At 44.5% G+C, this 14213-nt stretch overlaps 1 protein-coding gene across 5 annotated transcripts in view; it reads right to left on the reverse strand.

The window, feature by feature from the left end:
• The window catches only part of rxraa (retinoid X receptor, alpha a), a 243853-nt gene that overhangs the window by 8112 nt on the left and 221528 nt on the right, over positions 1–14213 (reverse strand). For all 5 annotated transcript variants that reach the window (XM_072661436.1, XM_072661434.1, XM_072661435.1 and 2 more), the window contains exons 7-9: positions 6462–6591; positions 5183–5315; positions 1890–1981 (exon numbers count right to left, since the gene is read on the reverse strand). In XM_072661436.1, coding sequence (XP_072517537.1) covers positions 1890–1981; positions 5183–5315; positions 6462–6591 — 355 coding nt within the window. The remainder of the gene's footprint in view (positions 1–1889; positions 1982–5182; positions 5316–6461; positions 6592–14213) is intronic.

The raw sequence follows: 14213 nt of genomic DNA on the forward strand, positions 1-14213 counted from the left end.
TCCCATTACTTTTGTCCATATAGTGTATCCATTTTTTGCAGTGCAGGTGCTGAAGCGGACGGTGCGGGTTTGCTTTTGGAATGGAGTAAGGCAGTATGGCACAGGGCCTATAATCTGAGCTGATCTAAATGAGAGGTCTAATCCATTTCATTAGGAAGGAAATCAAATTCTGACATCAAAACCTTCTCCAAACACACACACACACACACACACACACAGCCATGCAGAAATGAGCTCTTACTCACTACTACATCGTTCCGCTACAAGTGCTGCAGAAATAAGACCTAATTTCCACTCTGTACAGCTTAATGCATCAGTTATTTTCTGTTTGAACAGCTGAAGCTCTTCAGGGTCACTTTTGCCCACTGTATAATGGTAGTAGTGTTTGGTTTGGCCTATGGAGAGTAGCAGGAGGAGGCAGGTTAACGAAATTCTCCAGTGTTTTTCAACCTCCAGACGCTGCGTCTGTACCACACATGATGACTTTTTCTTCTGTAGTTAGTAAAAGAACTGAAAACCTGTTGACTCATAATATAAGCCAGTGGACAGGTGCACCCACCCGTGTGTATGTTTTGATTCAATACATTTTCTGTGTATCTCTAAGTATGGAAAAGGACTGTCTGTGGTAATTACCTGCACACTATGGAGACAGCAGATAGCATTACATTGGAATATTCTTGGAAGTCAGCAACCAAACCTGTGTTTTTCACCACAGTTGTGGTATTTTACAGGCAAAAATGCTTACTGCTCACTTACCACTGACATAAACGTGCCGTAGCTCATTAAAGCCTGAAAAATCTAAAATGTAAAATGACCTAAAAATTCTAATTCTTTAAAACCGGATTGTTTATTTGACCTTCTGATTAATTATCTTTTTTTATTATTATTAAATAACATAAAAATAAATATGAAATTAAGTTAAAAAATGAAATTAATAAAAAAAAAAAAAAAAAAAAATATATATATATATATATATATATATATATATATATATATATATATTAATCAACAAATTAAATAACACTTTGCGTTTATGACTATCAAATTTGATACATCTGCATTTGATTGCTCACAGGTGCCGTTTGTTTTTTAACACACTAAAACATAGAACACCTTATACTCCGAGTTGGCTTTAAAATGTATGGTAGATGAAATCAACGCTCATCAGATTGTCAGTAACAGATGAAGGAGCAGCACCTGAACATTCAGTAGATCACTGAGAGACGTTTACTGAGAAACTATTGATCATCTAACAGCTCTAACACAGACCATCTCAAACAGCTGCTACAGACCTGCTGCTGCTCACACCAGTCTGGAACTGGAGCTAGGTACAGATTAAGAGGCTAGGGTGAAGTTAGGGTTAGGGCCAGAGTAAAGGTTAGGTGTTGTTCAATGGAAGTGAGGTATTAAGTCTACTTGATGTAACAGATGAACAGTACATCTACTGAATGTCAGTTTAGCATCAACAGAACATCTTCAGGATGTGCAGCTCAGAGTGTTGAGGGGCTTTACTGCTGCTACTGCACTGATATGCTGTTGATGTGTTACTGATACTCTTATGATTTTATTAATCATCTATAAAGAACCACTCCTAATAAAGTGCTACCAAATTATACCTGAGTAATTTTGGTATGAGAAATTAAATCTGTGTGTATTTTTCTGGGGCATGCAGGCAAAACAGGTCTCTGGATTTCATTCCTTTTTCTATGTAGTAAATCCTATGCATTCCTATATATCATATACTGTTCTTATCATTGATGTATTATTTAATAATGATTAATTAAATAAAGCTGAATCGTGGTAAAGGGAGGCTACTTTGTGTCAAATAGAGTGTCAAAATAGACTTCGTAGAAGACTTTTAGCCATGCACCAACATCTAGGATGTTTACCTGGATTAAAGAGCACAATGGCACGCAGACACCCCAGCTCCGTTTTATCCATCTGCATGTCCCTCATCTTAGACACCAACTCTGTGAGCACCCTGCAGAGGACAAACAGACACACTGTCAACACTTCACACATCATTTACAAACTCATTTACAACCATTTACCTCATTCTACTGGATCGCTATAACAAAGTGCCATCGCACGTACACTATTTGGACAAAAGTATTGGGACACCTGCTTATTCATTGTTCCTGTTTTTGTTGGAGCAACTGTCTGGGAAACTGTCTCTACTGTCCAGGAAAGGATTTCTACTAGGTTTTGCAGGGACATTGCTGTGATCATCACCCCACCTCATCCCCAACTCATCCCAAAAGTATTGGATGGAGCACCATCCATCATTCCAGAGAACACAGTTCTTCCACTGCTCCACAGCTCAATGCTGGGGGCTTTATACCCCTCCAGCCCATGTCTGGCATGAGGCAGGATGGTGTCAATAGCTTTATGTTTATCTTCTCCAGAGAGTCCTATTCTATTGGCAGTACTTCTCTACAGGATCCCATAGCTGTGTGTGTGCAGCTCATCTGGGTCAGATTATCATTATGTCAAAACATCAAAAATGGAGGTACAAGGTTTATCTAATAGACAATTTTAAGTAGGATGTACTGGTTTAGTCTGTTAAACCCAAAGGCAGGCCTGTACTGTGAGAGACGCTCCTGTTGGGCAATTTTTACTCTGGACTTTGAGAACACCCAACAGGTCAGTGCATGGTCAGGTTACATATCAGTTACAAAATATTGACATCCAATCCATTCACTTTGGCTTTCCCAGAGACGGCATGAGCCAACAGATCACACTGGGTGATTTTTAAAGAAATTTCTTAAAGAAATACTCCAGCATTTTTAACCTAATCACTATCTACAGCACCTGATAGCATATGTGTGTTCAGTGTTTATCCAGTGCATGGCCAAATAAGCTCATCCCCCCATGTGCATTTAAGAGAGCCACTAATGTGGGAGCTCACTGACTAGTGATGACTGCTGATGTCAACTACAGGGGGGCCCAGTGTAGTTGCGAGTTTAGCAACCTGGATGAAGCCGTCTACTAAATGTGCCTGGAAACAGTGGAAAACACTCTTAAGTCCATTCACTCGACTCACTGAAACATGCTCTCAGACGCCAGGCTTAATCCTCTAAACCTGTGTGATTTGAGCCTCAGTTAGCTGGAACACGGCCTGTACTGTGGTGTTTTGCCTGGTAGCTAACTTATCCAAGCCTAGCTAGGCTCAGCTAGTGTCGGGAGCTCAGTGCTTGGTCAGCAGCGGCTGCTCTGAGCAAAGGTGGATCTGAGTGGTAACTGAGCTAGCTGAGCAAAGGCTAGCTTAGCGAGTCGGCTAAAGATCCAAAACCATCCAAAAAACGTTTATAAGTGTGCATTCTGCCAGCCAGACTCGAATTTGTTGTGTGGTGCGCAGACTGTTATTCTGCTTACTAAGCCAATGCTAACCAGCGTTAACTAATGCTAATTTGGCTTCATTGTCAGACTGACAGTTTAACATTTACTGAATGATTGATTGACCCTGTGTTATGGAAGCCACGTAACCGCAGAACCATCTGCACTGCTTGTGCAACTATACGCTATCCCCTCCATTAGTAATACCGTATACAGAGGCAGTATGGCGGTATGAAAACCCTACTTTTAAGTTGAGGAAAGCACCATAACATTACTGTAATGACAGAAACACCAGCGAATACATCTGAGAGTTAGTGTCCAGATTGACGTCACTCTCTGTAAATACGACTGGCCTGTGAGTGACCGGGTCAGTCACTGTTCACCCAAGCCAAGCAGACTCATTCCCACTCTTAACTCACTCTAATTCAATTTGCCTCCCGGAACAAAGAGCGTGGGGAAAAAAGCCCTCAGCCCAGCGTTTAAGTGAACCATCCACTTCATTTGTGCCACTTGCGGAGGAGCCGATAAAGAAACATTATCAGTGCTGTGCATCTTAATGTGGAGCTGTGGTAATGCAGAGATGTAATCCATCCTTTGAGAGGAGCTGGCTGTATGGTAATGAGTGGAACTTGCTCTAGGCTTTACTGAAAAGCACTTCACTTCTCCACCAATCAGGTTACAGGGCATTAGCGGACCGGTTTGCTTTGCAGTTACAATGCAGGTCATTCAGACGTTTGTCTGTTCATCTGTTTACCAGCAGCACTAAACTGTCTGCGATTGTGATGGAATTATCTGGACTGGGAACCCTTTATGAGAATATTTTTAGCCTGATTAGACTGGGATTGGTGGGGGTGGTGACCAGAACCAACATGGTGTCACCAGTGTTCAGTTCTTCATTCTACACTATATATCCAAATGTTTGCAGAAACCCCTTCTAATGAATGCATTGTACACAGCTTGTCTAGTGCCTGTAGAGAAGTACCGCCAATAGAATAGAAGCAGATCTCTCTGGAGCAGATAAACATAAGCCTGTAGGCACCATGTCAAATGCCATGCATTGGCTTGAGGGGTATAAAACCTGAGCTGTGGTGCAGTTAACTGTGTTATCTTCATTCATGACTTTTGGGAAGATTTGGGTAATTGGGAAGGATGTGAGGTGGGGGTGATCCAACATCCTGACCTCACTAATGCTCTGAATGCAAACAAATTCTCACAGCAACACTATCTACACAAAATCTAGTAGAAATCCTTCTTCCCTGGACAGTAGAGACAGTAACTCCACTCCAACAAAAGCAGGATACACTCTCATCGAATACTCTTATTTCAGAAGAAGCAATGAATGAGCAGGCGTCCCAATACTTTTATCCAAATAGTGTAGGTATCTATAGTGTGCATTTATTGCGTGCAGGAGTTCACAGGAAGGCAGGCTGGGCTGCTCTGCTGCTTTCGGCACAAATGACACACAAATGGATTTCCTTTCACATTTTCTGTGTGAGCAGCCCTCAATTTCTGCACGACCTGCATCGCCCCGTACGTGTGAATATTTAATGAAAATTGATGTTAATCGATAAAACAGCTCCCTCTTCCTGCCCCTCTCTCTTTCTGCGCTCCACTGGCAGAAATGTCAAGGTTCTTCCCCTGTCCTTGTCATGATAATTTACAGTGTAGTCGTGTCTTTGTGCTGTCACGCTGGAGAAGCCACAGAACGAACCTAAATAGTGAGCATCGCTAAACTGAGCATTTTATTGCTAATTTGCTCTGAAATTAATCTAAGCTCCACCTGAAGGACCAAAAAAAACTCTCAATTTTACAGCCCTACAACCCCAAACCACTGATGACCGCTGACCTGTCGAATATGGCTCCCACTCCTGCACTGTGGGCGCTGTTCCTGTGCACGTGGAGCCCCGTGGCCAGCAGAATGCCGTCCTTTACGGCTATGGAGCGGTGCGAGAAGGATGCGATGAGCAGCTCGTTCCAGCCTGAGAAAGATAGCAGCAGAAAAAGAGGGGTTTACACATGGTGACATTAAAGGGTTAAAAAACTAAAAAAAAAGACACAAACTAACAGTGAGTTCTCTAAGTCTGAGTGACAAGGTTCCTTTAACCAGTCTGCCTAGCAACTGCAACCCTGTCCAACCCCCACATTTCCCTATAGAATAGTGCTGGGAAAAGCTGGGGAAAATGCTTTCATCTGTGAGACAGCAGAACTAAAGAGGTTATTTATAGAAAACCTGCTAGCTGTGAAAAAGAGCACCCTCTGCACTGCTATACTGTTCCCGAGAAGAGCTGCATCACCCTAATAATACATAAGGCCATGCAAGGACGGTGCACAATGAAGGGCCATAACTAGCACCAGTGTACCTTTTAGCACCATTACTTTGAGAAAGCACACTGAGTTGAGGTCAACAGAGGATCTGAACGCTATGCTTCGGCTGTTTCTGCACTGGAGAACTGGTGGAGTGGATTGTGGATGTAGCTGAGATGTGAGCTATCAATAACTTCTAAGGGTCTATCACCAAACCCATTAACCACCTTATTGTAAAGCATCACTTGTTTAAAAATCTGATGCCAATGAGAGCATTGGGCCTCATGAACCAATTTCTGCAGTTTTTAATTCACCAGTGTTTTCTTATTTGGGATTTTTTATTTAATTAATTATTATTTACTTATTATTTTATTACCCAATTTTCTCCCCATTTTAGCTTAGATTAATTATTTTAATTAATCCACTCACTAGGACTCCCCGTATCACTTGCAATGCTCCCAACTCCAGGAGGGCGAGAACAAGCACTACCTCCTCCGATACATGGAAAGTCAGCCACAGCATCTTTGCAACATCACTAGGTAGCCAACGTGCTCGGAGGAAAGCGCCGGATCCCCAGCTCTGATACATCAGCCAACAGACGCCTGTGAAAGCCAGCATCGTGATGGGAGTGATAAGGGGAGCAAGTGGCATCTACCCATCCAGAGAGAGCAAGAGTGGCCAATCGTGCTCTCTCGGGCTCCGTCTGCTGATGGCGAAGCAGCATGACTGATGTGTCTGTTCTCAGCTCTGCACTTATGATGATGGATCCCATTGCCCTCCTAAACTGAACACTGGACAGCCCTGTTTATGTGTGTCCTCACCTGCTCGCAGTAGGATGACCTGGTCATCCAGGGGCAGTTCAGAAAAGTGGGGGATCCTCTTGGCCCACTCCACCAGAGTGAAGAGCTGTTTGTCTGCTGCCTGGCAGATGTTAGTGACCGGATCATTAGGCTGCAGAGAGGGACACATGAAGAGATCAGTGTTAGAGAAAATACAGAAATGGTGAAAAACACAGAGACAACTGGGCTTTTTTTTTTACACTGCCAACCAATTATTAATCACACTCCTGTCTGCACGGCCTCCACTGACACATAACACAGCTGGCTCTGCACTAGTAACACTAACCTTGCTCAAAGTGCTGACAGCCTGCTCTGGCAGGCCTGATCCATGACCTGGGCTGGGTGTGCAGCCCATTTATGTTCTCTATAAGTGTGTATACTACATGGACAAAAGTATTGGGACACCTGCTCATTTCTTGTTTTTTCTGAAATCAAAGTTTTTTTTAAGTAACTCGCTCTACTTTCCAGGAAAGAAGGCTTTCTACCAGAATTTGAAGGGAGCATTGCAATGAGGATTTGATTGCATTCAGTGACAACAGTGTTAGTGAGGTCAGGAAGTTGAATGATCACCACCTAATTTTATCACTGAATCCCCAGCTCATCCCAGAAGAATTAGATGGTTCACCTTAGGGGTCTCCTAAAGCCTAAAGCCAAAAAGGTCCTAAACCGGAGCTGTGGAGTACGACTCTTAAACCAAGCCCATTCCAGTCTGCTGTGAGCGTATGGAGGTGTCGTTATTGATACATTGGTCATTACTACACACACTGCCATCTTTTCCTACACTAAAGATGGCGCTGCTGCTCAGACGGAGCCCCGTCTCCAACAGAAAGCAGACAAGAGAAGCTGAATACAGCTAAAACAACAGTAAGCCTAACAGTACGTCCAGCTGTGTATTAAGTGCATTTTCTGAATTGTAACAAAATTGAATCAAATGAGGCAAAAACTTAATGAATCAGTTTTAAAGAATCATAAATAAACTGAATCACTGTGACTGAACATGAACACATACTCTATAGATGATCTCCTCGTACAAAGCCAGCTTTTCATCACAGTTTGTCAGTAGCTGTGTGTGTGTGTGTGTGTGGAGCCTGGAGGGCAAGAGATCTCTGCTCTCTGGCCCCCGACACCACGGCGGCCCCACACACACACAGGCCGCTGAGTAATCCCCTTTGAGCAGGAGCGAACAGGAAGGCAAAACAAATTGTGCTTCTGCCCCGGGACGCTCAGGAAATACCTGCAGAGAGGCAGCGTTAAAAACACACCCCGCTCAGGCAGGCATTTCCTGCAGGAAGTTCCGGAGGACAGAAAGTCGTTTGACACACTCTCACACTGTCCCGCCAGGAGCTTTCAGAAGGAGTCTGTACAGCAGCCTGAGCAGGGAGGAGCTTCATCCTGAGCACGTCAGTTAATCACCACTGATCACTTGGAGCACAGTGGAGGATTAGCTAGGGGTGTAAAGCTCTCACCTTGTAATGATTCAACTCAGTTATGATTCGTTTGGGAAATGATTCAGATTTTTAATTAGAAAAGATTTCATTTGTGAGTTTGGACCACGCCATCAGCATAAACTATATGTCCAAATGTTTGTGGACACCCCTTTAAAAGTATGTAGAAAAGTATTTCCAATAGAATAGGACTATCTGGAGCAGATAAACATGAACCTACTGGCACCACGCCTTCTAATGCCAGGTGGGCAGGAGGAGTATAAGACCTTCCAGCATTGAGCTGTGGAGCAGTGGAAGGGATTAGCAGAGTTAGGAATAAGGTGAGGTGGTGATCATCGACCATTCTGACCTCATCAATGCTCTTGTCGCTGAATGCAATAAAATCCTCACAGCAAGTAAAAAGCCTTTCCTGGACAGTAGACACAGTAGACAGTAGGCGTCCTAATACTTTTGTCCATATGGTGTATGATTATTTTGAAGGAAGAGAACTGGGCTTCTGATTTGTGGTAGAAGGCCAGACCCTGCTCTGATAGGTGGAGCTAAGACTGAGAAATTTGTTACTGAGTTAGAGGAATGTGACGGGGTGGTGAAAGGAGGAGGGGCTTCAGGGGCTTCCAATATTCCTAAACCTCTTTCTGATGCATTCTTACAGGCCTTGTGTTGTTGTAGATCAGGCTGTCATTTCGAAGTGGCAGAAAGTGGAGGATGTGTGAATGGAGGGTTTCCCCCTCACACCCCCTGTGGCTGCTCCTCTATTAGCACGTCTCTGCACACAGCGCCCCGCCACAGACAACGGCGGCGCACAAACGAGCGAAATGAAAAACGGCCGCAGAAGCTTCACGCTGGGCGCTGAGCGAGCCGTGAAAATGGGGGGGAATACACTGCTACTGCTTCTGCTTTGCTTCTGAAGATGAAAGCTGGAGTCAATGGAGAGGGAGAGAGAGAGAGTGAGCGAGAGTGGAGGAGTGAGGAGCAGTAGGAACTCTGTGAGAGTATGTTCGTAAGGAAGAGAGCAAATACTGCAGGTGTTTGTCCGCCCCGGCAAGAGGGGTCAGGGCAAACGCACCACAAATAGGAGGATTAAACCCTGCTCTCGTATTAAAACCTCTAGAGAGCCAACTAACAGCTTTATGAATCCCTATGCGAAACGATTTTATTCCAATGAATTGTGGGCCTTGTCTGCTGGCCTATTCCTCATGAAAGTCCACACAATATAAACAGCAGCTGCTGTATGTGTATATTTACATATATAGGTTTCTCAACATGTTTAAGGTGGTAATAACTTCAGGCTCCTGCAGATGGCGCTGCATAAAGATGATCAGGTCATAAACAGCATGGTGTGTGCGATAGGATTCATAGCTTGAGAACAGGAGGTACAGTGCAGTGAGTGTCTCGTTGAATAGAGGAAAATGGGCACATGCAGCGCCATCTACAGGAGCCTAAAGTTACTACCACCTTAAACATGCATGGTGCATGCATGCATTGTATCTATGAACATTTTCACACACATACTCCTTGAAGTACTTGGCAGTAAAACAAGCGATTAGTGCATCTAGTGCCCCCTAGAGGCTGAAAATTCAGTGGTGGTCAGCGATGTAATGTAAGCGATGTAGGAAGCAGAAATGCCTCTGATTGGCTGTTCTCTACCCTGCTCACGCCTTACAAAGCCTGCCTCCACAACCTCCCCCCTAATGTGCATTTTTCAGGGCAGGAGAGCTGCTGATACCGAGGGTGGATCCACTCTAAAAAATACATGAAAACAAATTACGAGAGCCCACCTGCCTAATGTCAGTGTGTACAGAGGGCTTTCTTAAAAACATGAAACCCTGTCGACTGAATCACAGGTCAAATTCAACTCTCGTTACAGAAGGTGAGCTGACAGAGGAGCAGCAGTAACTTTCAGCTCAGTCTTCAGCACTCACTCATAACAAATCAGTCCCACTTTCCATGAACCCGTCCATTCAGGAGCACAACAAACAGCCCCTGAAAAAGTGGAGAAACCTCTCAAATCCCAGATCAAGAAAAAACACCAGGAATCGATTCTGAGATCTTCTGTGGCTCTTTCTGCATTCCAACATGCAGATTCCCTCGAGAAGCTTTAGGCCTAAGCACAGAAAGCTCATGCCAATACTCTTCTCCTCCTATGAGCCATGGTCTTCAAGAATTCACTCGATACCTTGTTAAAAACTGAGGATCTTTGGCTCTCAGCAGCTGCAGATCAAAGACAAGAGTGGGAGATACTAAACTGTTAGCCCTCGACTCGCCAACTCCTGCTTTTTCCTATATACATATACATATATATAAATATATACACACACAGTCATGTCAGAATATTATGACCACTCCTGGTTTGGAATGAACTGACCATATAGGAGCACTGAGTACTTGTAATGTAGTCCATCTGTCTCTCAGCATACTCTGTGTGTGTGTCATACTTCTTTCGCCCTGTTCTTTAATGGTCAGGACCCCACAGGATCGCCACAGAGCAGGTGTTATCTGGGTGGTGGGTCATTATCTGCACTGCAGTGACACACTGACGTGGTAGTGGTGGTGTAATAGAGTGGGTGGTTACAAAACGCTGTGTCTTTTTCCAGCAACAGGTTGATTAGACTAGATTAGACATTTCAGGATTTGGGTTAATTTCAAGTTTTTGTTTTGGAAATTAAAAATTTTTGTGCTCCTGAATACAAAAACAAATGCAACGTATAGCAGCGTCCTTTTTTTCCAATGTGAGGTGACATCTGCCTGGAAGGGCACAGAGATGTTAGAAATTAGACCACCACTTTAGTTCAGTAAAAAACAGTGGGCCATTCTGCCTGTAGTTTTCTCAGAGGATGAGGGGAAAAAACAGACTTGGCCGCAGATAGAAAAAAAATCACCAAGAAATTCTCATGAGAGAGGATATTATCCCAGAACCCCATTTAAACTGCACTATGTGGACAAAAGTATTGGGTCACCTGCTTATTCACTGCTTCTTCTGAAAACACGGGAATTAAAAAATAGAGATCTTGCTTTTATAGAAGTAACTGTCTCTACTGCCCATGGAGAATTTCTACTCGATTTTGGTGTAATGCAGTGAGGATTTGACGGCATTCAGTGGTGTTAGTGAAGTCAGGATGTTGAATGATCACCACCCCAACCTCAACTCCCTAACTCATCCCAAAAGTACTGGATGGAGCACCATCCATCATTTCAGAGAACACAGTTCTTCCACTGCTCCACAGCTCAATGCTGGGGCCCTTTAAACACCTTTATCCCATGTCTGGCATTAGGCAGCATGGTGCCAATAGATTCATGTTTAAGTGCTCCAGAGTCTTGCCTATTCTATTGGCAAGACTTCTCTACAGGGACTCGACAAACTGTTTGTATGTGTATCAGCAATGGGTGCAACCTAAAGTAGCTGAACGCATTCATTAGAAGGGGTGTCCACAAATATTTGGACACATAGTGTCACTGTTACATATTAATCCTTGTAATGTCTTAGGGGTCAACAGTGACCCATCACCATGTTTAACAGCACTGAAAGTACCCTTTGTACACTTCCATTAAAGCTGTAGACCACCAGGGTACATGTTTGACCCTTAGGACAAGGGGAGTATGCAGAATGGTTGCACATGGATTACACAAGGGTTAAGAACTTCGCAGGTAACAGCAAGAATATTCAAATTTCACAAGACGACAAGGGGACCCCAAACTTTTGACGGGCACTGTAGCTTATGAATATTTCTGTATCAGATCAGGGACATGCAGATGGCTCTCCTCAGTGCCAACGTCTTCTATTGTGTTTCTTCTCAGATGTAAAAACAAACATAATTCATGCGCAAACCAGCGATGGAGCGGCACTAGAGCGCCTCCACCGACTCCCCTCAAAAGAATACAACTCCCAAAGTTCTAGTTAAACACAGCAATACTCATGAATGATGCATGGCTCTCTTAGCAGTGTTTACCCTGACCTCATTTTTCCCCCAGCCCAGGAGAGAATAGTGACAGGGAGAGGCGAGTGACGGGCGGCGGGACGCACTGAGGGCTTCTCACTGGCCCTGGCCACAGCAGGCCAAAGGGCTGCCCATTAGCACACCTAATGGCAGAGCTCAACACTGCCATGCTGCCAGATTGATTGGGGGTAACGTATAATCAACACAGAGCCTCAGAGTGTTCAGTCAACTCACCTGAGATTAGTGAATACTGTTGATAATACTCAGTACACACATTTATTACACGCTCAGAGGAAAGCACGGCTCCCAGCTCTGATACAACAGCTAACAGACTAGGAGTGATATGGGCAGGAAGTGCCACCAACCCACCCCTGAGAGAACAAGGCCAATTGTGCTCTCTCTGACTCTGGCTGCTGAAGGCAAGCAGCTTGACCCGGGATTCGAACCAAGCAGCAATCATAGTGGCAGTGCCTTAATCCACTGGACCACTCTGAGCCCACATTGGGCTTCCATACATTGGGGATTCACAATAGAACCAAAAGTGGAGGACAATTCTGTATTACATTAGAACTAGTGGTCCCAGACCTTTGGACCCCCATTTGACACTGTAGGGTAAATAAAGACACTGTCATCTGCCCGTACTGCTGAACACTGCTGTCAGTAAGTCGTGGCTGTGAGCAGAGTACGGCTGCTTTCTGAAAACGGGCGATGTTGATTTCTCCACTCCTTCACTCTAAGTGTGTTTGAGCGAGAGGGGCTGCGATGCAGCTGGCCGCATGATTTGTTTGGGAGACTGCCCCCAGGGTATCGGTGATGGCCACGTTGTTGGATTCGAGGAGACGCTTTGAATAGTCTCTTCATGACCACCGCAAAACAACTGCTGTGTTTTTTTCCCTTTCTCGCTCCAGACGAATCGAACGCGCTCCGTCTGCATTATTCACGGCCGATCCTCATCCCTCGCTCTTACAGAAACGCCTCGCTTGCATATTGTTCTATGAAATTTTCATAACTGGAGGAGAGGAGACGAAAGACGTTTTAATTTTTCATACTCTGCTTAAACCGCCTTACAGTTGCGTGACAACAGGGGGGAAAAGGGGTGTGTGTGTGTGAGTGTGTGTGTCTGCGTGCAGACAGTGTGGAGACGAGAGAGGCTTACGACAGTTTTGTGGGAAAGCCCCCAAAAAACAGCATCTCTCAGCCAACTGAAGACAATAAGATCAGAAGCTAATGACCTCCATTCATCTGAATACATATCTAATATTAACCATCACACCCCCCTCAATAAAGACAATGACCACAGCAAGAGGTGATCACAGGTGAGAGAGAGAGAGAGAGAGAGAGAGACAGAGAGAGAATAGATAGGAAAGAGAGGGAGAATGGTAGAAAAGAGAGATGTAGAGCAAGGGAAAGAGAGACAGAAGTGAGAGAGAGAGAGAGGAGAGCAAGAGAAAGAGAGACAGAAGTGAGAGAGAGAGAGGTAGAGCACGAGAAAGAGAGACAGGAGAGAGAGGTAGAGCAAGAGAAGAAGAGAGAAGTGAGAGAGAGAGGCAGAGCAAGAGAAAGAGAGGCAGAAGTGAGAGAGAGAGGTAGAGCAAGAGAAAGAGAGACAGGAGAGAGAGAGAGGTAGAGCAAGAGAAAGAGAGGCAGAAGTGAGAGAGAGAGGTAAAGCAAGAGAAAGAGAGACAGAAGTGAGAGAGAGAGAGAGGTAGAGCAAGAGAAAGAGACAGGAGAGAGAGGTAGAGCAAGAGAAAGAGAGACAGGAGAGAGAGAGAGGTAGAGCAAGAGAAAGAGAGGCAGAAGTGAGAGAGAGAGGTAGAGTAACAGAAAGAGAGACAGGAGAGAGAGAGGTAGAGCAAGAGAAAGAGAGACAGGAGAGAGAGAGGTAGAGCAAGAGAAAGAGAGGCAGAAGTGAGAGAGAGAGGTAGAGCAAGATAAAGAGAGACAGGAGAGAGAGAGGTAGAGTAAGAGAAAGAGAGACAGAAGTGAGAGAGAGAGGTAGAGCAAGATAAAGAGAGGCAGAAGTGAGAGAGGTAGAGTAAGAGAAAGAGAGACAGAAGTGAGAGAGAGAGGTAGAGCAAGATAAAGAGAGGCAGAAGTGAGAGAGGTAGAGTAAGAGAAAGAGAGACAGAAGTGAGAGAGAGAGGTAGAGCAAGATAAAGAGAGGCAGAAGTAAGAGAGGTAGAGTAAGAGAAAGAGAGACAGAAGTGAGAGAGAGAGAGAGAGGTAGAGTAAGAGAAAGAGAGACAGGAGAGAGAGATAGGTAGAGTAAGAGAAAGAGAGACAGGAGAGAGAGAGGTAGAGCAAGAGAAAGAGAGGCAGAAGTGAGAGAGAGAGAGAGAGAGAGGTAGAGTAAG

The sequence above is a fragment of the Salminus brasiliensis genome, chromosome 18 (assembly GCF_030463535.1).
Source record: "Salminus brasiliensis chromosome 18, fSalBra1.hap2, whole genome shotgun sequence".
In the NCBI taxonomy this organism is placed as follows: domain Eukaryota; kingdom Metazoa; phylum Chordata; class Actinopteri; order Characiformes; family Bryconidae; genus Salminus; species Salminus brasiliensis.